Source organism: Podarcis melisellensis, assembly GCF_964234715.1.
Source record: "Podarcis melisellensis genome assembly, chromosome: 14".
NCBI classification, from domain to species: Eukaryota; Metazoa; Chordata; class Lepidosauria; order Squamata; family Lacertidae; genus Podarcis; species Podarcis melisellensis.
Window position 1 is genome coordinate 2,331,032 of NC_138546.1, and position 22,619 is coordinate 2,353,650.

General features: G+C 43.0%; 1 protein-coding gene across 6 annotated transcripts in view; it reads right to left on the reverse strand.

The window, feature by feature from the left end:
- SDK1 (sidekick cell adhesion molecule 1) overlaps positions 1–22,619 on the reverse strand; it is a 597,718-nt gene that overhangs the window by 323,807 nt on the left and 251,292 nt on the right. For all 6 annotated transcript variants that reach the window (XM_081889040.1, XM_081889039.1, XM_081889043.1 and 3 more), the window contains exon 6: positions 15,234–15,367. In XM_081889040.1, the coding sequence (XP_081745166.1) occupies positions 15,234–15,367 (134 nt within the window). The remainder of the gene's footprint in view (positions 1–15,233; positions 15,368–22,619) is intronic.

The window sequence follows — 22,619 nt, forward strand, 5'->3', positions numbered from 1 at the left end:
ACATTTTATATAATGATTGCAAGGTAAATTCAATTTTATATTTTCCTTGTTTTTGTCCTCTAAGAAGCTCTTATCATCACATATCAATTCTAGGGCACAACAAAGATAGGAAACAAATCACTCCAATGAATGTAACATCAAAACTGATTAGAGACAGAGAAAGATTAATTGCTTGTGTCAGAAATAAATAAAGGAGGTAGGATGAGATTGCTATTGGATTCTAAAATATAATGTGTGTGTGTGTGTGTGTGTGTGTGTCTGAGAGAGAGAGAGAGAGAGAGAGAGAGAGAGAGAGAGAGAGAGAGAGAGAGAGAGAGAGATATCAAATATAAATGCAGCACAGGGCTATAAAGTGATTTTTTAAAAGTTAAATTTAGAAAGGCTATATTACAAAATACCTCAAAACAACTTTTGTTTCAGTAAGATGAAATAGTAATGGGTTGGATACAGCTGCAAGTGCTGAAAACATTTGCACAAGAGTTTATGCAACACTATCAAGTGAATTCTACAGCAGTTCTGCTGCTTCGGCTTCCACAGGAGGTTGCATGGGTGGAAGAACACCTTTGGATCTAGTTTAACTATCCTGTGTGAGAATAGTGAACAGTGTGTTCTAGTGTGAGGTGTGAAACAGTGCTCCCATGAATAAGAGATGCCTTCTGCATCCAGAACAGCATATTTGGATCCATGTATTTGTTGCTCTGTGTCGTAGGTCTTAGATGCAGATGGAGTGACGGAGGGGGGAGCCAGGCCAGACCCCAGGTGAGGACTGGCTGACAGATGACACTGGGGAGGGATCCAGTGACCTGGGAAGCAGAACCCAAGGATGATAAGCCTGGGAAGGTCCTGGCAGGTGGAGGATATATCCTACCTCCCAAGCAGGACTGTAACTAACTAAACACTTGAGAAGTAACCATGTGCAAGAAAACATTCCTGCAGTCAGCTAGCTAGGGTGGAGCCTGCTGACATTTCCCCAGCAATAGAAAAACTATATTTTGGGCAAATGCAAATGTACCCATTGAGAATGGCGTTCAGCACCCATTTGCCGAGGTTGTGGCAGTCCATTTTGGGTAGAAGACTGGAGCCTTCATCACACCTCCCTAACATTGCTGTTAGTGGCCAGTTTTGTTCTGATTGGGAGAGAATTTTGTGATTTGTTGATTTCTAGGAGGGTTGCGGGGTCTGTTCCATGGTTTGTTCAGCTCTGCTTCCAAAATTGTTGTAGGAATGTGCTGAATATTTCCTGTTCGGTTTCTTGTCATCTCTCTTATGAATGATCAGTATCTTGCCTTTATTTCTGTATATAGAAATATATACAGGGGAGGGGGGGTTGCAGTGATTTTTAGAAAGTCATTAGTTTGCACCAGGCGTCCTATTGGGAAGACCCAGTTTTCCGAGTGCATGTTCTGGAAGTTGGGCAATAGGGGCAGTACAGGATTCCTTTTGGTGTACCGACCTCCCCGCTGCACCAAGGATTCCCTGCCCGAGCTGCTTCAGGTCGTGGCGGATGTTCTCCTGGAGACACCTAGCTTGGTCGTCCTAGGGGATTTTAACATCCATGCCGACACGACCTTACAAGGGGCCGCTCGGGACTTCGTGGAAAGCATGGCCTCCATGGGGCTGTCCCTGAATAAGTCTGGCCCAACCCATAGCCGCGGACATGCCTTGGACCTGGTGTTTACCTCTATGGATGTTGGTGATCTGACACTAAGTAAAAGTGAAACAAAAGAAGTGCCATGGTCAGATCACTTCCTGGTGCAACTGGACTTCTCTGCGACCCATCCCCTCTGCAGGGAGGTGGGACCAATTCGGATGGTCCGCCCCCGCCACTTAATGGATCCAAATGGTTTCCAGAGAGTGGTAGGGGATGCTTTATCCCATGTTGATGGCCTTTCAGCTGATTCCCTGGTGGCCCGCTGGAATGCGGAGTTAACCAGGGCTATTGACTGTCTGGCTCCGAAGCGCCCTCTCCGATTGCATGGATCCCGGACAGCCCCGTGGTTTTCCCCGGAGCTGAGGGTGATGAAACAATAGTTGAGACGGCTAGAGCGCCGGTGGCGGATAACTCATTCCGAATCTGACCGGACACAGGTTAGAGCTCAACGTCGAGCCTACCAAGTGGCGATAGCGACGGCGAAGAATTTCTTCACCGCCTCTATTGCATCTGCAGAAAACAGCAGCAGGAGACTTTTTCAGGTGGTTCACAATTTAGCGGAGCCACCTGTAACATCGGGGCCCAGTACGGGCCACATATTCTCCTGCAATGATTTTGCAAAGTTTTTTGCAGATAAAATCGCTCAGATTCGGGAAGAAGTAGACTCCACCGTGGGAGCAGGGCCGGGGCGGGAGCGTGCTAGAGTTCTGTCTAGTCAAGTTGAGTGGGATCAATTCCAATCTGTTACCTCTGAGGATGTGGACAGGCTGCTTGGACGAGTGAAACCAACCACCTGTCTCCTGGATCCTTGCCGATCCTGGCTTATAAAAGCTAGCCGGGAAGGACTGGGCGATGGGCTTTGTGGGGTGGTGAATGCTTCCCTCCGTGAGGGAGCCTTCCCAGACCCACTGAAAGAGGCGGTTATTAAACCGCTTCTTAAAAAACCATCTTTAGATGCGGCCACAATGGCCAACTATCGCCCCGTCTCAAATCTTCCTTTTTGGCGCAAGGTGATAGAGCGAGCGGTTGCCGAACAACTCCAGGCACGCCTGGAAGAAGCGGGCCATTTGGATCCCTTCCAGTCGGGATTCAGGCCTCATCATGGGACTGAAACTGCCTTGGTCACACTGGTTGATGATCTCCGGCGGGCTAGGGACAAAGGTGAGAGCTGTTTCCTAGTTCTGCTGGATCTCTCAGCGGCGTTTGATACCATCGACCATAACATCCTTCTGGACCGTCTTGAGGGGCTGGGAGCTGGGGGCACTGTCCTACAGTGGTTCCGCTCCTTCGTCCTGGGCCGTGTTCAGAAAGTCATGGTGGGGGATGAGTGTTCAGACCCCTGGGCTCTCACTTGTGGGGTGCCTCAGGGTTCTGTCCTCTCCCCCATACTTTTCAACATCTACATGCAGCCGCTGGGAGAGATCATCAGGAGGTTTGGGCTGGGTGTTCATCAGTATGCAGATGATACCCAGCTCTACCTCTCTTTTAAATCAGAACCAGTGAGGGCAGTGAAGGTCCTGTGTGAGTGTCTGGAGGCGGTTGGAGGATGGATGGCGGTTAACAGATTGAGGTTGATCCTGACAAGACAGAAGTACTGTTTCTGGGGGACAGGAGGCGGGCAGGTGTGGAGGATTCCCTGGTCCTGAATGGGGTAACTGTGCCCCTGAAGGACCAGGTGTGCAGCCTGGGAGTCATTTTGGACTCACAGCTGTCCATGGAGGCACAGGTCAAATCTGTGTCCAGGGCAGCTGTTTACCAGCTCCATCTGGTACGTAGGCTGAGACCCCATCTGCCTGCGGACTGTCTCGCCAGAGTGGTGCATGCTCTGGTTATCTCCCGCTTGGACTACTGCAATGCACTCTACGTGGGGCTACCTTTGAAGGTGACTCGGAAACTACAACTAATCCAGAATGCGGCAGCTAGACTGGTGACTGGGAGCGGCCGCCGAGACCATATAACACCGGTCTTGAAAGACCTACATTGGCTCCCAGTACGTTTCCGAGCACAATTCAAAGTCTTGGTGCTGACCTTTAAAGCCCTAAACGGCCTCGGTCCAGTATACCTGAAGGAGCGTCTCCACCCCCATCATTCTGCCCGGACGCTGAGGTCCAGCGCCGAGGGCCTTCTGGCGGTTCCCTCATTGCGAGAAGCAAAGCTACAGGGAACCAGGCAGAGGGCCTTCTCGGTAGTGGCGCCCACCCTGTGGAACGCCCTTCCAGCAGATGTCAAAGCGATAAACAACTACCTGACATTCAGAAGACATCTTAAGGCAGCCCTGTTCAGGGAAGTTTTTAACGTGTGATATTTTATTGTATTTTTGGTTTTTATGGAAGCCGCCCAGAGTGGCTGGGGAGGCCCAGCCGGATGGGCGGGGTATAAATAATAAATTATTATTATTATTATTATTATTATTATTAAACTAGAATGTCTTTCAGAGCTTCTTCTCCAAAAGGTTTGCCAGCCACATAGTGGGCGATGCAGAAGTTAACACAGTACTGTGTGTTTGCTTCCCAGTGTCAAAGCCATAGTGTGTCTGGCCACTACATCAGGTACGGGGCACAAGATGCATATTCATCATAGCATCTACTGTGAATGTTGCTGAACAGTGTAGATTCAGTATGGTTTAGTGGGGTGACTCATATCCTGAGTAGGGTTGTTTAAGAGGTCATCCACTCACATTGAAGATGCACAAGCAAACATTGAAGATGTGCAAGCTGCTCAGATGGCCAAGGCATTGGCTTCCTGTGCCCTGTGGATGACATAGTCAAGGCAGTGTTCATTGGGATCCTTCAGCTGAGAGTCTCCTTCCCTTGGAAGTAGAGCCTTAGAAACCACAGTGAAAAAAAGTGGATCCCCACTGGGCAGTTTATTTTTTTTTAAAATAATATTTATTAAGATTTTCCACAATGAAAAAGAAAGATAGAAAGAAAAGATAGATATGATTTACGCTTAACTTCAATAACATCTTTCCCGAACTTCCCCCCTCCCCCTCTTGTATCCCACTTCCCTTAATTAATTCCACAAATTCTTCCCCAAATTTAAAAACCTTATTTGTAATTTTAAATAACACATTTGTTCCAAATTAGTTTGTCTTGTTATCCTTAATTAACCATTTCTCCTTATATTTTATATAATTCCCTAAGATCGACCCCGTATCCTTTATACGAATTCCCTTATTTTCAAACAGCAAACAGTAAAAAAGAAGAAAAAAAGAAAGAAATATAAAATTTTACAGCCTTTGGGTTCCAAATCTCCCCCCCCCCTCTTCCCCGGTTCCGATCCCCAAAGTTCATTCAGTTGTCTCCAGCCAGCCTGGTGCATCCATATCTATGTCTCCGCTCCACTTTGCCGTCTTTAATTGTTTTTAATTTCAAAAAGTCCAATCTCAAAGAAATTCTCCCAAATGCTCCACCTTCAAATTTAGTCCTGCTCTCATTCCTCAGGTTGCTTTTTTTTCTGTTCTGCTGCAGAAACCTTCTAATTCAGAAACTTCTTGTTCTCCACAGAGGCTTTTGTTATTCAGGAACATAACTTACGTCAAGTCCCTTCCTTTCTTCAATAGATAAAATCCATTGTCTCCTTTAGTATAGAAACCTCTGTAGACAAAATAATGCTTCGTTTTTGCAGCTTTCCCAGAAGATAACAAATCCTGTTCAAATTCATAGTATTTTTCCACTTGCAGCTACTGTTGCAATGTCCCATCCTCCCTCTAGAGGGAATTTAGTAACTTAATTTCTTTCAAAGTCAGACCCAAAAATCAAATAACTTGTTGCCTTTTATTTCCAATAGTTTATGTCCAAATTGTAACCATCCAGCAAAGCCATCGTAACAAAGTTCTCTTATATTTCCCTGCTTTGACAGCTACCTTGACAGCTGTCAAAGTTTCTGTGTCTCTTCGCCAGCCTCTCATAGCGGTTCGTTCCCAGTTCCAGGGGGGTTACCATTTAGTTCCACAAATCAATCTTCTCCTCCAGCACAAAATTGTTGTTTCCCTTCGTAAAGTTAAAATTTTTTCCGAATAAGCAAGTTCATATTTCGATCTTAGTTGTCACATCCTTGCGTTAAACCGTCTACAACAAGGGGGGGTGGACTTCCTTTTTGCACACACCCCCCCCCGCTTGCTCCAAATTCATGAATCAAATTTGCCTTTTTAAGTCCGTTAATTTTTAAATTGCCTTTTTAAATCCGATAAATTTACTCACAAGTACTTTTAAGTCCAAATCCAAAATTTCCAAGGAAGAAGTCGTTGCTCTCCACCGAATGGCATGCGGCTTCGCTGGGCAGGGGAAGCAGTGGACTCATAGCACCACCACCCCCCCATCGCCCGCTCCGGAGCCTTTAAAAAGGCTCCTTCATGGGTCGGGGGGGTGCTGATGGTACCCACCGAGTCACCAAGTCCATGGGCATCTCCGCCCATGGTTTTTGAGGGTCCCCGCGTCGCCGGCGCGGCAAGACCCGACCCCTACCCAGCAGACTCCCTCCGGAGCTCGGAGAGAGTCCGCCATTCGGCGATGGCGCCGTCCCGGAAGCCCCCACTGGGCAGTTTAAGGGAGTCCATGAAATCAGAGTCTAGGTAGTATAGCTTATTAGCGAGCACCATCACTTTTTTTATATTGGAGGGGTAAATCTCATTACACCTGTTAACTTTTTTGAGTGGGGCTGGAACTGGAACGTCCAGCACAGAATGCTGTGGTTCCTTTAGCACTTTAGCTTTAGTTGGAACTGGAGATGGCTTTGTAGCGGGATCATTAAGCTCTAAGGTAGCAAAGGCTTTACCCAGGAAAGGAATATAATGAGAATCCTGAAACAACCAGTGGGAGGGTTGTTGGGGAGTTAGTGGGTTGTCACTCCATTCATCTTCATCTTGATCCATGAAAGAAAAAGGATCAGAGAACTCATGACTGTTGTGATTGTGCTCAGTCTTGGGTTACTGGATTAAGATCCTCTTACATCCCAAAGGGATTGAGAGACTGGGTTCTGGTTGTAGACTGCAGTCTGGCTGAAGCAGATTCCATGGAATGTATGTTAGGTTGCCCAGAGTTGAGAGAGGGCCTTTTAGGCACTGTCTGTGCTTTTTTGCCAGCAGGTCTTGTCTGAGATGATGAAGAGGCTTTTAAAACAGGCAGAAATTCAGCTGTAAGCTTGATTTGATTAAGCACATCCTCAGACAGCTGTAAGGTATTCATAATAGCTGGAGGGGGAGGACCCCAGAAGAGCCCTGGTCCATATTAGTAGGTGGAGGAGAGAATTCTTCCTCATCTGATGATTAAGAGGCGCTATTGGAATGTAGAAAATGTGTTTAAAGCCTTTTGCTTGCCTCTTTTCCTTTTCCCAGTTGGGATCTGCTTCAGAGGAGGGGGTAGTGGTCTCCCCCCCCCCCAGTTATTTAGCCCTCCTAGCCTCTCCAGACTGATTATTATTTAAATGAATAATCTTTTAAAAAGAAATCCCAAATGCTGAATCGGAATGGATAGCAGGGGAATATAGCACACCCAATCGATATATGAGTGGGGTGGATGCAATCTGCTCTTAAGTGAAGATGTAAGGCTTTCCTTCTGGAGAAATGGCTTTAAAAAGCCCAATGAAGAGGTTTCCTTTTTGCAGAAGGGAAGAAATGGCTTTCGCGCCAAAAGACGCAGCTTGCATGTCTCTCCAGGCTTCCCCTTGCATTCCTCCTTCACTACAGCTGCTGTTGTAATGGAGAAATTCCCTTTCTCCCTTGGCCAACCACTTACAGCGGGAGGAAAATGATGAAAATATTAAGATTTCTTTTTAAAGAACAGCAGAGAAAATGGGAAGTGGGCAGGTAGGGGAGCACACTCCTATAACAAGGAAATAAGCTGCAGAAAGCTTTAAACTTAATGATTAAATAAAAGTCTAAGACGAAGTATTGAGCAAACTACTTTAGAAATACAAGATAAAATATTTTTTTAAAGGTAAAAGCCTGAAAGATCAGAGGGAGCTTGTGGCAAGTGGCTGCACTTTGACCGGAAGTCTGGAGCAGAACTGCAGAACTACCTCCCAAAAGGTTGCTGCCTGCCTTCAATCAAGGGGTGGTTCTGTCAACCACCTTGCTGACCTGAACTGGGAATATGAGAACAGTTTTCACCTGCTGCCAGATGGATAACAAAGAGGGAACCAGTCTGGGAGCAGCCACTGAGAAGGCCTTATTCTGCATCCCCACCAAGTGTGCCTGGTAGGGGAGGACCAAGAGAAGATCTCTGCTGAAGATCTCAGAGCCCAAGCAGGTTTTTATAGGGAATTATGGTCCTTCAGATAGCCTGGCCCTAAGTTGTAGAGTATTGAAAGCAAACTGTACTCCTCCAGGCATGTACTAATTCACAAAAATAGGCAATCAACTTGTCAGCAGAAGGTAAAAAATGCTGGAAAGATTCCACTCCAGCAGCCCTGGCCTCCATATAGGAGGGATTTGTAAATGTTATTCTGCAAAACAGAGATACAACAATAGTGTCCACGATTGTTCAACACATCATACATGGATGGCAAACTGTATGTAATGTGTTGCATGGAGGCAGTCAGCCCAAATACATCTGGCAGGAATCAAACCAATCTTGTGCATGTATTAACTCCCTTTGGAACTGGGGAAAACAGCAAGAAAGATCTTGGTGACAAGGGAAATTTCAATATGGCAGTGAATTATGGATCACATTTCTAGCAATAGTATCCATATAGATCTAGCTCAGTTCCTAAACACTTGTGCAGCTGCTTGAAATTAGCTTTCTGGGTGACAAAAGAATATTGAATGATTGCTGGAGCATACAGCAGATATTCGTCTACATGACAAGAGCAGTGGAGAGAACAAGTCAATGCAGAATTTCCCCCGGAATTTTGCTTGGCAGGAAGAAATCTTAAAGGTTATCAAGAAAGTGAGCAAAATGAAATGTCATTATTTCCAAGACAGATTTAAACATGGCACAACTCATAAAGCGCTCTGATTTGGGGCTGTGCTAGATTTCCATCCTATTTGTTGAGCGAACCAATGCTGTATAAAGTTGAGTCACAGCAGAGAAATCCAATTCCCCCCTCAACTTTTATGTACCTTTTCTTCACATGAAAAAACAATCTTATTGGAGCATTAATTTCATTTTTGTCAATCTGATCCATGGAGGCTAAGCAAATGCAAAATCTGCAGCCCCGCAACCCAGCATGAACTAAAAGCAGTTTGACAGGATGATACAGCTGGTCTAAGCCTGACCCTGGCAATGCAAAGTCTGTTACATGGAGGATTTGGCCTGCCTTGCTTTGTTTTCTTCCCACTCCCTACATCTTAGCTGCTGGAATTCCCCATCAAAAATTAATGCAACAATATGTTTCAGACACTCCATCTGTAGCCTCAACATCTGCTGAGTCTGCCTCCCCATTAAAACCTCAAAGTGAAATCTTTTCTCCTCACCTGCCATTCCCTCCACTTTTGAGCACACCTTGATGGTAAATTATTGTTTAGCAAGATTTACTTCCTCAGTTGAAAACACCAAACAATAAGTTTATCTTCACAATAGTGATGAAAGGAAGACTGTACAGAGGGAGGGGGGATTGTAAATGAGCAGAGGGGAGATTGCTAAAGTAGGACAGCAACTTGGGACTAGTTCTTAAAAGGCGAGTGTTTCAAAGGGCGGTAAAACATTCTGTTAAAACAATAGATAACACATGAATCTGCCCTGTGCCCTGAGATCACCTGGGGTTCAGGTTCATTTGCTTATTGAGATTGGGATGGGGAGGCTGAAGAATGGGCCTTTTCTGGTGTGACACCACTGTTTAGGATTGCCCTTTCTAGATCCATGCACATGTTGCCCAAAATGGCTGTGGCCACAAATCATGGTAAACCACAAACTCCAGCACAGGGGAAAAAATCTCTCCACTCCTGGAGAGAGGGAGGGAGGAAGCAAACCATCACCTCTTGCTTAACATTAGGTCTGGACTAGGGTTTGGTTTACTCCCATGGTTTCTCTTCTGGTTCTACTGGCTGTAGTTTGCTGGAACAAAACAAACCGCAGTCCCTGGCTCAGACATAAGAAGAATTTGGATTTGGATTTGATATGCCGCTTTATCACTACCAGAAGGAGTCTCAAAGCGGCTAACATTCTCCTTTCCCTTCCTCCCCCACAACAAACACTCTGTGAGGTGAGTGGGGCTGAGAGACTTCAGAGAAGTGTGACTGGCCCAAGGTCACCCAGCAGCTGCATGTGGAGGAGCGGAGACTCGAACCCGGTTCTCCAGATTACGAGACTACCGCTCTTAACCACTACACCACACTGGCTCTCATAAGGCAACATTAGGGTCATGGTTTGCTTCCTCCATGCACTAACCACACCCCATTAAGGTTTTTTTATGAGAAGGGATATAAATATATTTGATAAATGGTTCAGAATAATTTATTCGAATGAAGAAGAAGAAGAAGAAGAAGAAGAAGAAGAAGAAGAAGAAGAAGAGGAGGAGGAGTTTGGATTTGATATCCTGCCTTTCACTCCCTTTAAGGAGTCTCAAAGCGGCTAACATTCTCCTTTCCCTTCCTCCCCCACAACAAACACTCTGTGAGGTGAGTGGGGCTGAGAGGCTTCAAAGAAGAGTGACTGGCCCAAGGTCACCCAGCAGCTGCATGTGGAGGAGTGGAGACGCGAACCTTGTTCTCCAGATTACGAGACTACCGCTCTTAACCACTACACCACACTGGCTCTCAATGACATGGTAGAGGCATTCAAAATGTTTGGGTAAGTATAATTTCTGATGAATAGGAATGCAGTTGGCACCATAATAATAACATTTTTTATTATTTGTATGCTGCCCACTGGACTGGGTTGCCCCAGCCACTCTAGGTGGCTCCCAACAAAATATTTAAAACACAATAAAACATCAAATATTAAAAACTTCCCTATAAAAGGGGAAATACCACAAATGATGTAGGATATTATTTTGGGTACTTAAATGTAGCACCATAGAACCCTTAATATTACCTCCTTCTAGAGTTTGTATTATAAATAAGGCTAACTGAATCACTAGACAAATTTGAGGAAGGAGCTATTTAATGCAATCTGGGCACCTCTGATGCCCTGGGACAAAACACCTTGTTACTACAAATGGAAACTGGCTAGGCCAACATGACATCCTTATATTTCAAATTAATTACAATATAACCAAACCAAGAATTAAATTTCAGCCCCCTCACTACTTTAATCTTATCAACAGGACAATGGGTTCCTTCCTTTACATTTGCAGTGCTTGGGAGGACGATTTATCTTCGTTAAATAATAATTGGCTTTATTATCTTTTGACTCTTCAGAACCACAGGCTGGCAAGGTTTTTAAAAATTTCATCAATCTTATTTTGCGTTTTTCAAAGCTGGCACTGAAAGCTTGGAGGGAAGACGTCAAAGCCTGCAAACACATTGTATCTCCTAACATTATGAATTGGGCTCGAGAATATCTAATTTACTAATACATCTACTAAAGTGACAGGCACCTCTATATTTCATAACTTGAACAAGGAATTCCAGAAGCAAAGACCTGAATTGCAGTTTCAGATGATTAGTGTTGCAACAGGAATACAACCTTCCAAAAACACTTACAAATGCTCACCTTTTGCAAACTTGCTTTTTCAGCCATTTACTCAATCTACACTTCTTGTGTCTTTTCACAAAGTGTTTGAAGATGCACAGAGATATAATGTCACGTTGTTAACACTTCTAAAGATGGGATACCGTATATTGGTTAAGAGATACATATCAGGCTCTGAATTTTGCTCTAGACATAATTGTCCATCAGAGGGGCCAGGATTGAGGATTGAGGGGACCCAACATGATGTGACATTGCACACAGGGCCCTCTGAACATTGAGGGAGCCCCCTCAAAAAAAGATTGGGGGGAGGGCACAGTGCCTCAGCCCCCAGGAGCCAACGCCCTTGTTGTCCATCCCCTACGGGGTGATTTGGGCGACAAGTCTTGGTTTTTTTCCTGGCTTGTAAATTCATCTGGGGGCCTATGCACACTGGGGACCTATGCTGTTAGCCGCTCTGAGCCCGGCTTTGGCTGGGGAGGGCAGGATATAAATAAAATTTTATTATTATTTATTATTATTATTATTATTATTTTGTTCATGCCTTGTTTCCTTCTGCTTATCACTGTGCAGACTAGTACCACCACAAGTTTTGACTGGAATCCTGACCACACCTTACTCTGCACTATTTCAAGGGGTGTCCCTGAAAACGCACAGTATATCCTGTCCATCACATTGTTTTGCTGTTTCACTTTCCTTTCTTCTTACCTACCCTTTCTGTACCTTTCCACCACATTGTGCCACAGTTGCACATGCCTTCATTTTCTATTGCTTTTTTGAGGGGGGTTCTTGTCTTCCTGCACATATGCGCATAAGCCCACGATATCCTGTTGTTGCTTCTCTCCCCCGCCCTCCTTGCCCCTCCTGGACAAAGCCCACTCTTTTGCAGGCTCAATGGACTGAAATGAACACACTGTTAAGAGCTGGTCAACAGTGGGACGGACTCTGCTTCATTAGAGCTTCCAAAGCAGAGGTTAGATGGCCATCAGCCAGGGATTTTTTAGTTGAGATTCCTGCTTCACAGGGGGCTGGACTAGATGAACCTCTGGGTCCCTTTCAACTCTACACTTCTACAATTCTATTATTCCTGTTCAGTTTTATTCATGTCTGTTGAGTTTAGTACATTTATTGTTTTCTTTCTTCTCAGTTTCAATCTCAAGGCACACACCATTATATTGTTTTCTTTTAAAAAATATATAGGTTAACACCTTAAAAGCATTTCAGCCACTCCAGTACTCAAATATCATCAAAGCAGTTCTTATCAAGATTATGACCTTTTCATTGGCAAAAAAAAAGGCCTCAGATTTCAGTTTCTCCTGTTATTCTCTAAATCATTATCTCCCCACCCCCACCCCTATTAGTCAAAAGACCACCTGTGTGGACTTCAAATCCCACTTTTATTTCCCCCCTCTTCATTTTGTTTTCTTCGCTATATGTCCATGCCATTCTTTGTAGTCTACGGTGTGTTGCAAATGTTTTATTCACATGGCCACAGACTGACTATTCCCAAATGTTAATTAAGATCAGAAAATGAGCTGCAGAGTGCATTAGTGGTTATGTAATACAGACCATTAAAGCCTGCTTTATAAATGAATGTCATTAAATTCTAAGTATAGCTGTTTTTCCTCTGCTGCCAGGGGGGAAAAAATGAGAGACACGGCACCTTTTATTCAAGATTTTTCAGGCAACTTAGCAAGGTGGAGGGGAACGTAATTATCAAACCCATTTTGTAATGTAAGAGAAGAAGTCTGTGCCAAAAGCTGCAAGGTTTTCTGGGTTTGGCTCCTCATTATGTGACAGTAGCTTAGTTCATCCCTAACATTGAGCCAAACCATGGTTTAGCGTGAACGCTCAAGCTCCCAGAGAGAGCCGGTCATGCCTGCTTGCTTCTCCCTCTCATTCTGCTACTGCTGCACTATTGGAAGTTTAGTCATGGTTTTGGTTATTGTGTCATCTAAACGTGGGCTTGTGATTTCTTTTATATTGAAGTTTTTGAGCTATTGTTAAGGGAAATTGCCCAAAATGACACTGCTCACATGGATTGCCATCTATCTGGATTTTCCCTGACATTTAAGCGATATCTGCCTGGACACTGTTTCCGATGGCCGATTACCAACTATGTCTGGGAAATTGCATATGGCAACCTTTTGGCATGAGGAGGTTGGTACTGTATAAGCAGTAATAGGAGCAGCTGCATAAGTTAGTATGAAACTAACTTCAGTTCTGCATCCAAAATATGAGTATGGCTTGCAAATCCTATGCCATTTAAAAAGCACATCAACCAGAAATAGCTATATAGAATCTGTGAAGATAGACAATTCTAAAATGTGCAGAGAAGTCTACACCTCACTCCCATCTCACAGAACAGCTGGATCATGACACTTATGCCACTCCCAAGGTCCCAATAAGCGCTGCTTGGCATTGTTTTTTCCATGGCAACCCTGCATTTCTTATGCGGCTGACCAGCAGGCCTAGTTCAATCTGTCGTTTCTTTAGCAAAACACTTACATATTTAACTAACTGCTCTCGATTATCACTGGACTGCTCAACAATTTATTTTTAGAAAATAGACCTTAGGCAAGTAGATGCTTTGGTCACCAAAAAGCAAGCATTTTACCTTTTGAATTATATGTATTAATCTTTTTTTCTAAAAAGAAAGAATCAACAGGAGATGCTGGACATAAAAAATACAGAATGTGTGTGTGATATAAACCAACCACGCAAGCAGTTGATCTGAAATGGTATGAAATCAAGAGCAGCAAAATACCAGTAACTCACAAAGAGAAAACATAAACAGACTTCTGTTTAGAACAGGTATTTAAAAACACCCCTTCAAAGCTATTCTTTTTCTTTTGCGATACAAACTGTTTAATGCAACCCTTTCCTTTTGGTGATCTTTGCTGAGAATAGTTTCACTTGTACAAGGTACTTTTTAAAAAGGAGGAGAAAAGTGTCCACTATACTAACACTGTAACACACCTTTTAAAACCTATATTAACCCATTAATAAGGAAACCAATTTCATTTTGCCTTACTTGCTTCACAACATCTGAACAACATAAAACTGGCACAAAATGCCTGTTTCGATCCATCATCTTTTGGAATCTGTGAAAATAACAAGGATGATTCCCTGCCTAGTAATTTTTTGGCTATCACACCTTCACATGTTCTAATTCAGATCATACAGCAGGATGCCCATTATCTCATTATCTGAGCCATAGTTTGCACAAACCTCTAATCACACAGACCCACTATCTATGTCTCCTGTAGGTAAGGTTTAAAATGAAACTGCACTGGTTTAAAGGACCCAAGGATCTGCTAGGAGGCAGGTATAACATAGTGCAATAGCATCCTCAATCATCAGCATATTAGGGCTCGTCCATACTTCTGCTTGCCCCATGACAAGGAAGCACAGGTCCAAGGGGTTTTCTGCTTGACCCACACTTTCCACGCATGGATCTGAGTGATTTTCCCCTTGCCCTGTTCCTTTCCCATGGAAAACCCACAACACATTGCAAATGCTTCCTTTAGGGCACGAATTATGATAAAAGCCACATCTAGATGCTTCAAGTGAGTGATATTGAATGTATATGCTGGGTGTGTGTGATGTGGTCATCACTTCAGTTAAGAAGTTGTCATAGAAAAATACTAATAGCATAAGCTTTTCAATGCAAACAAAAGAAAAGAATGCAAAAGTCCAGCTTTAAAAAATACTGATGGATTAAAGAGTTTTCATTCAAAAGGGCACCCAAATGTGTGGTTTTTTTGGTATGATTTTCTGCAAGGAAAGTGACAGGTTTAAACCCTAAGACTGAATCTTCTTTGCTTAATGCACACTTAGAATACGCTAATCAAAGAAAGGCTGAATTCTTTCCAGGGTCTTGCTTTTTGTAGGTAATACTGCTACCTCCAAAACTGCTGCTAAAGCTATTTTTTGTGGGGGGGGGGGGAAATGTCTCTCCATGGTACACATGTCATCCTTTTCAGAATACATTTTTCAAAATCAGTACTCACCTGTCACACTCAGGTAAATAAATGGGCTTGTCTTATTCTCTCCATTTTTTTCATTCACTGCCTGGACATAGTAGCACCCAGCATCTGCTGCTGATGTCGCAAGAATGACCAACTGATTCTCTAGTGTGATGGTTCTGTTTGGAGAAAAAGGCAAAACAGGGTTTGTTAAATTAGGACAAGAAGACTAATGTTGCAAAATATATCTCTCAAATCTGGCAGGCTTGCAGAGGAAATCCTTCTCAAACTGCATGGAAATCATTGAAGTTCATTGATCTCTCTTTCTTTGGATTTTTTGTGATTTTTAATTTGACAGAGGCTGGAATCTAGAACACTCAGGAATGGGCAATAACTTGTTTATACACAGTGGGGTTTTTGAATATATTTATTTTAACCCCATGCTATATCAGAAACTGCTTTTGAAACTCACCTTGATTTTAAAAGCAATTCATCATTCAGCATGAAAGGCAGCTGCTTTAAAAACACAACCCAGTGTACACATAGTTCTGCAATTTTTTGCACTCTAGCTATAGAAAGATTAAAAGGAGCACCTAAAGCAAACTGCATGAAGCACTGGAGATCTGTATTCAGATAAAGGTTGTATTTTTACCTTTAAGCAGCTTCTAGGGTTCTGATTTGAAGTAGATATGCTGTGCAATAGGTGGTTTAATCTTTTCCTTCTGCTGTTTTCTAAATCTAAGTTCCATCCCTATGGATCTAATAGCATGTGGGAGTGGAAGATTTAGATCAAGAAAACAGCACAGAGGTAAAGTTGTCCCCTCCCTGAGCACCAGTGGCAAAGATCCAGTGGCAAAGATTTTTGTATTTAAATGTTGGCAAATGCAAACAAAGATCTTCTGCATCTTGGGCAGTTTGACTCTTAGTGACACCACCAAGCTCTAATATTTAATTCAAACAATTGACTCCAGTCATCCCAGTAAATACTATTTCATTGCAAAGACAACAACAACAGCAATACAGGAAAAGCTACCCTATGGCTTCTTCAGACAGACCTGCTCCTTAAACATTCATCCTTATTTGCTTGTCCAAATCCTATTTTAAGGTTATATGATATTCACTGTTTGCTGAGCACTTGTTCTGATTTCCTTCCAGGAAGATTATACAACAATGAACAATTATCCTGATTTTTGATTGCATAGGACTGATATGTCTTTCCATCAATTTCCTCATCACTTTCCTAACTGCAAAAAGACTATTGTTGCTTTTAAAGTGAATTTGTTGTGCCAGAGTAATTGAGTACTGTACTTGATTACTCAGATTTAATTTTTGCAGTCTGCAATCAAACTTCTCTTGCAAAATACTTACAGCTCAGAGGTAACCTTATGAAATGTCACTCTTAAGAGAATGCTAATGTCCATTTCTGGGGAAGTTAGAATGTGTGGAGACAGATCAAAGTCATCAGAATCTCAGGAGATACAAATGTATGGCCTATGAAGCTTCATATACCAAGAGCTGCAGCAAATAGCTAATTAACATGCTTAGCTAGAAGAAGTTCTAGAGAAAAGGAAGAGCAAAACTGCTTCTGACAGCTGTAATTGTACCACCTCCTAAGTTAGGGCCCATCCACACTTTTGTTTGTCCTGTGATTTCACGTGATTTCAAGTCATGGGTACGAGAGGGTCATTTCTTTGTTTCTGTCCTCCCACTTTCCCCAGAAACTAGATTCCCCAGTCTACTGCTGAATCAGAACAAACTTCCCTCCGCAGAAAACCCAATTGATGTTTGTTCTGATTTAGCAGTAAACAGTAGTTTTTCCTAGGGAAAGTGATGGGGCAAATAATAATAATAATAATAATAATAATAATAATAATAATAATAATAACAACAACAACAACAACAACAACAACAACAACAACAACAACAACAATAATAAAACTTCTCAGCCCCATGACTTGAAATCACTTGAAATAACGAGATAAACGGCAGTGTGGGTGGGCCCTTAGCATGGCATCTTCTCAGAGGAATCAGCAAAGTCTAGTATAAATTTGCCCTTTCTTGTAAGAAATGCTTCTATAAACCAGTCCTTGTAAAATTGCTCTAGCCTTTTACGTCCGCTTGCCTGCAACACTAGACTTTCCACATTTACTCAGCAATCCACCTCCAGTTTTAAATTAAAATCTATAACAATTGATGGACAAATCATTGTCAAAGAGTTTTCTAGCATGCTTCTTCAAAAAGCAGAGACCACAGAGGGGAAGAATGGGGACGATGCATGATTTGTGTTTGTTATCTTGACTTCTGGGAGAAATGATGCTACCTTTAAGTTGTAACCAATCTCTCAGAGGCTGCAATGGTCTGTGCTGTAGTAACCATCTCTTCAGTACATCTCTTGATTGCATTCATCTCTTGAGTACATTCATATATAGTGCTAATGCTACTGCAACCTGTTCAGCGGCAGCGGCAGCACTTGGAGAAGGCACAAGAGAGCACTCAAGTGGCTCCTGCTCCATTATAAGTCTTAATAAATGTGCACAATCTTAGTGGTATTTTGTAACTTGGAGACTATGTGCCCATATTGATAACTCCCCTCTCAGATTTCCAAGACCTATGCCATGTTCTCAGCCAGGCAGGTGTAACTCTGCTTGCATGGAATGATGAAGAGGAACTAAGCGGTTGGTGGTGATGTGGCTTTGGTAAGGAGGTGCCAAGGAGGGCAGTGGGACAATGTTAGCATCATAACTTATTGGTGGCCCAGAAAAGACTTTGGAATAAGCGAAGCTCCCACACAGAGGGCTTACTCACACTTCCACTTGCCCTGTGCCTAGAAAGCAAGGGGCCAAGCAGCTTACCCTTGCCCCACTCCTTTCACAGGGAAAACCCACTCTTTAGTGCTAAATCAGAGCAAATGTCAATCCAGAGAAAACCCAAAGTGCTTTTCTGTCCGATTGCGGTTTCCCCGCAGGGAAAGAGCAGAACAAGAAGAGTGGATAAGCTCTGAAAGTGGGTGGTTAGGAAGGATTTTTTTAAAAAAAAAAAATATGTAGTACTGGGATTGCAATTAAGGTAAAAGTTGACAGGGACTATATTGTTGGACAAGATACATTACTTCAAAGATTCCTGCATTTCGGGGGGGTTGACTAGATGACCTTTGGGGTACCTTCCAACTCTACGGTTCTATGATTCTACCTAATAAGCCCTAATTTTAAGGGATCTGCACTACATATATGGAAGACAGGAAAGTAAGACAGAGAATGTTTTAACTGGAGTGGGGTTTCCAACTGGGAAACTTTTAATTTGAACACAGTTAAATTAAATCAATATATTCAAATACAAATTAGGTATCTATTTACCCTTCCACAGAAAGAGTAATTCTAAGCATGTCTATAGATTGGCACCAGCAGGTGTTTTTTTTAATGGCTCTTAGACATGAAAGGTGGCTGATCCAATCCAGTCTCAGGGATGGAGTGAAGAGAGGCACCTTTTCCTTATCTTCACAGAAAGTATCAACACCCCACCATTCCCCAGTTAAGGAAAACCAAGATATTACAGTAAATCTGCTTCATATTAAGCATACATTTAAAAAGGTAAAGGACCCCTGACAGTTAAGTCCAGTCACGAATGACTCTGGGGTTTCAGCGCTCATCTCACTTTACTGGCTGAGGGAGCTGATGTTTGTCCGCAGACTATTTTTCCAGGTCATGTGGCACGTATGACTAAGCCGCTTCTGGCTAAACCAGAGCAGCGCACGGAAATGCTGCTTACCTTTCCGCTGGAGTGGTACCCACTTTATTTATCTACTTGCACTGGCGTGCTTTCAAACTGCTAAGTTGGCAAGAGCAGGGACCGAGCAACGGGAGCTCACCCCATCGTGGGGATTTGAACTGCTGACCTTCTGATCAGCAAGTCCTAGGTTCAGTGGTTTAGACCACAGCGCCACCCGTGTCTAGTATGTATAAACGTATATCATACATCTAGTATGGCTTAAATCCCTACTGAGTTCATTAGGACTTACTCCCAGCTAAGTGTGTATAGGGTTGTAGCGTAAGTCAGGATAATATTTAGATAAAAGTAATTTATGGTATTGCCTTGGGGTGATTATCTTACCAGAAGAAATGATTTGTGGAAATCAGTAATGGAGATTACTTAATTTAAGATGGAAGAATTTTTTTTCAATTACTTAGTGCACTCAAAACTGGAAAGTGAAATTGCAAGTCTAAACAAATCTGCACACACTGAGAACAATAGTATCTTGTAATTTTGAGAACAGGTAATACTGTAACTATATTTAAAATGATAAAGGTAAAGGTACCCCTGCCCATACGGGCCAGTCATGTCTGACTCTAGGGTTGTGCGCCCATCTCACTTAAGAGGCCGGGGGCCAGCGCTGTCCGGAGACACTTCCGGGTCACGTGGCCAGCGTGACGAAGCTGCTCTGGCAAGCCAGCACCAGCGCAGCACACGGAAACGCCGTTTACCTTCCTGCTATAAAGCGGTACCTATTTATCTACTTGCACTTAGGGGTGCTTTCGAACTGCTAGGTGGGCAGGAGCTGGGACCGAACGACAGGAGCTCACCCCGCCGCGGGGATTCGAACCGCTGACCATGCGATCGGCAAGCCCTAGGCGCTGAGGTTTTACCCACAGCGCCACCCGCGTCCCACATTTAATATGATAGGGGAGACTTAAGCGAGCATCCCCATTAGACTCCATGGGTGATAGTTCTAGGTTCCAGTTGCATTCCAAAGGATCTCACAACCAATTGTATGCCCTGTACTGTAGTGTTTTGTTTCTTAAACTTAGTAGAATTTCATAAGTATTTTGGGAAACGCAATTTGATGAGATACTAAGTTTGCTATTCAGTCCAAAGCTTTGCTTAACAATCCTACTCAAAGTTCAACTTACTTCTAAATAAATTGGTGTGGGATTATAGCCAAGAACAGCACTCTGGATGGAGGCTCCTATTTTCCACATGAAAATGAAAGTGCTTTGAAAATGTAAAATGTAAAATGTAAAATGTGAAGTTGCTGTTTCGGGGGGGGGGGGGAGGCCATAAAGCTTGAGGAAAAACAATTTCCATCTTCAGTGTTGTTATTTTTTACTTATCCCAGTGCCTTGGGTTTCTAGCCTAAAGTCTGATTCCAGGATGCTTAGCTTGTTAAACTTTTTAAGGTAGACAAAAATGGCATAATGGCTTTAATCTGTCAATATTTTACAATTGGCATAGAGAAAGAAGAGAGAACAGTATGATGCACTGTTGAATTTTGAGAAATACGTAAACATGTCTAACGGAAGATCAACATGCAAATGTATATCACCACCTTGACTCTCCAGGTTAACAAAGATGAAGGTTAACTAATCCTCCAAGGATAATCTGAAACATAAGCCTCTGGAAACAAATGAAAGGTTAAGAGGAAAAAGAAAACAGTAGCCATCATAGGGAGAATAATGTCTGCTTCCTGCCAGATGGTAACCTGGCCCCACATACATTATTGAAAAAGTCACTATGTTAAACACTGGGGGGGGGGGGGCAAGGCACCTGTCTACCTAGAGCAGTTAATTTTGTCCAGTTGAAACAGTGATAAGCAAAATATAGATTAATAGTCGGCATGGGGCATCAATGATGCATTTTCAGCCCTTGAGGCAGATGTGTGAGAAGGAAGAGCAAGCAGGAAGAAAAAGACAGGAACTCATGTCTGTAGTAAATTACTTGCTGTGCGGTTGAAGAAAGGTCCCCCTGGGGGGGGGGGAGTCTCTGTGTGCTACAGTTTCCACACCGAGAGAAGAAAAGTGGTGGCTTTAAACAGCAGAAGTTTGGATAAAGCAGCAGTGAAGGAACACTATGGGGGGAACAGTTACAGATAATACCCCTCCCCACCTTCTCACTATATAGAAGGGTCTGGAAACTTCTGTTTCAGTGTATCTGAAGAAGTGTGCATGCACACGAAAGCTCATACCAAGAACTAACTTAGTTGGTCTTTAAGGTGCTACTGGAAGGAAATTTTTTTGTTTTGACTATGGGGGGAACAGTCATTTTAAACACCACCATATAAACTCCCTAATTTCCGCAAACTCAAGATGCTTACTAAGAGAGAGAAAAATGGCATTATTTATCAGGAAGATGGCCAGGGGTAGGCTTTATAGGGGTTATATGTAAAACAAGACAAGATTTTTCCATTTATGGATCTTGAGAAGATCATTCCTCCCCACTGCAACCATCAATGGTCTTATATGGATGCTGAAGGAGAAAAGTCAGAGGATTCTTTCCTGCACCTCAATTATTGAAGACGAGGGAGTTCGGGGCTTCATTTTTGTTGATTTCTCCCCCTTTTCATCCAAGACACCAACTCCTGGAGAGTTAAATATTTGCTAGCTTTATAGTGACTAGATTGCATGATAAACAGATAATGCCAGATTACTGTATCATAACAGAATAAAATCCAAGCCACGGCAAAACCTGATTTGGTCTATACTTACAACACAGCCATCTGTTTAGGAGCCAAAGTGCATTCTATTTTGTCAAAAGGCCTAGATAAAGCTCCCTTTACAGAGCTGCCACACAGCTAATACAAACATCAAGCTGCTTTAATATTAAATGCCGGGGGGGAGGGATCTATGTGCCTTATAAAAACTTCAGTTTGGATCACATCTAACTGGAGCTGATCCTTCTACGCAAGAACTTAAGCGACTCAGAAACAGCGAGTCTAGGAAGAAATGAGGAGATTACAGGGCAATAACAATGTAATCACTCAGGGATTCCCTGTAGGATTGTCATCCTCTGGCAAAGTCTTTCTGACATGAGCCTGTCAGGATAAAATATGCTAGTCATTCTTTTGTAATTATTAATTGCAGTTTCATTTAACAAAGAAAAGGAAACGTACAAATGTATGCTCAATATTTGAGGCTGGGGTGGAAAACCTGTCCAGATGTTGTTGGACTCCAACTCCCACCAGCCCATTATAGCCAATGGTCAGAGAGGGTGAGAGTTCTAGACCAACATCTGGAGGGCAGCAGGTTGCTCACTCCTCTTCTTGGCTTCGTGCCACACTAACTTTCACAAAGCACTTGTTTTTAAATACATTCTAGGGAACCGTTAGAAGAAGCTTATCAAGTGCTATTTAAGGAGAAGATCAGTAATGGCAGGCAAACTATTTTGGAAGGCAGATCTTTACATGATTACTGAAGTCCCTGGCTAGGCAAAGAAACTGAGAGTGCCCCTAGCTAACTTCTCCATTCACGCAGTGTGGCCCAACAGACCAAATCCCAAGGCAAGTGAAGGTCCTAGAAGGTCCCAGCATTCATGACAACAGGCAAACAAAGAAATGCAGAAAGGGACCCACTTCCCTGATGCCAGGACATTGGCAAATGACTGCTGTTGAAAAATTAATACTCGCCAATCCCACAACTGTTTGAGCAACCACAATGCAAAAGA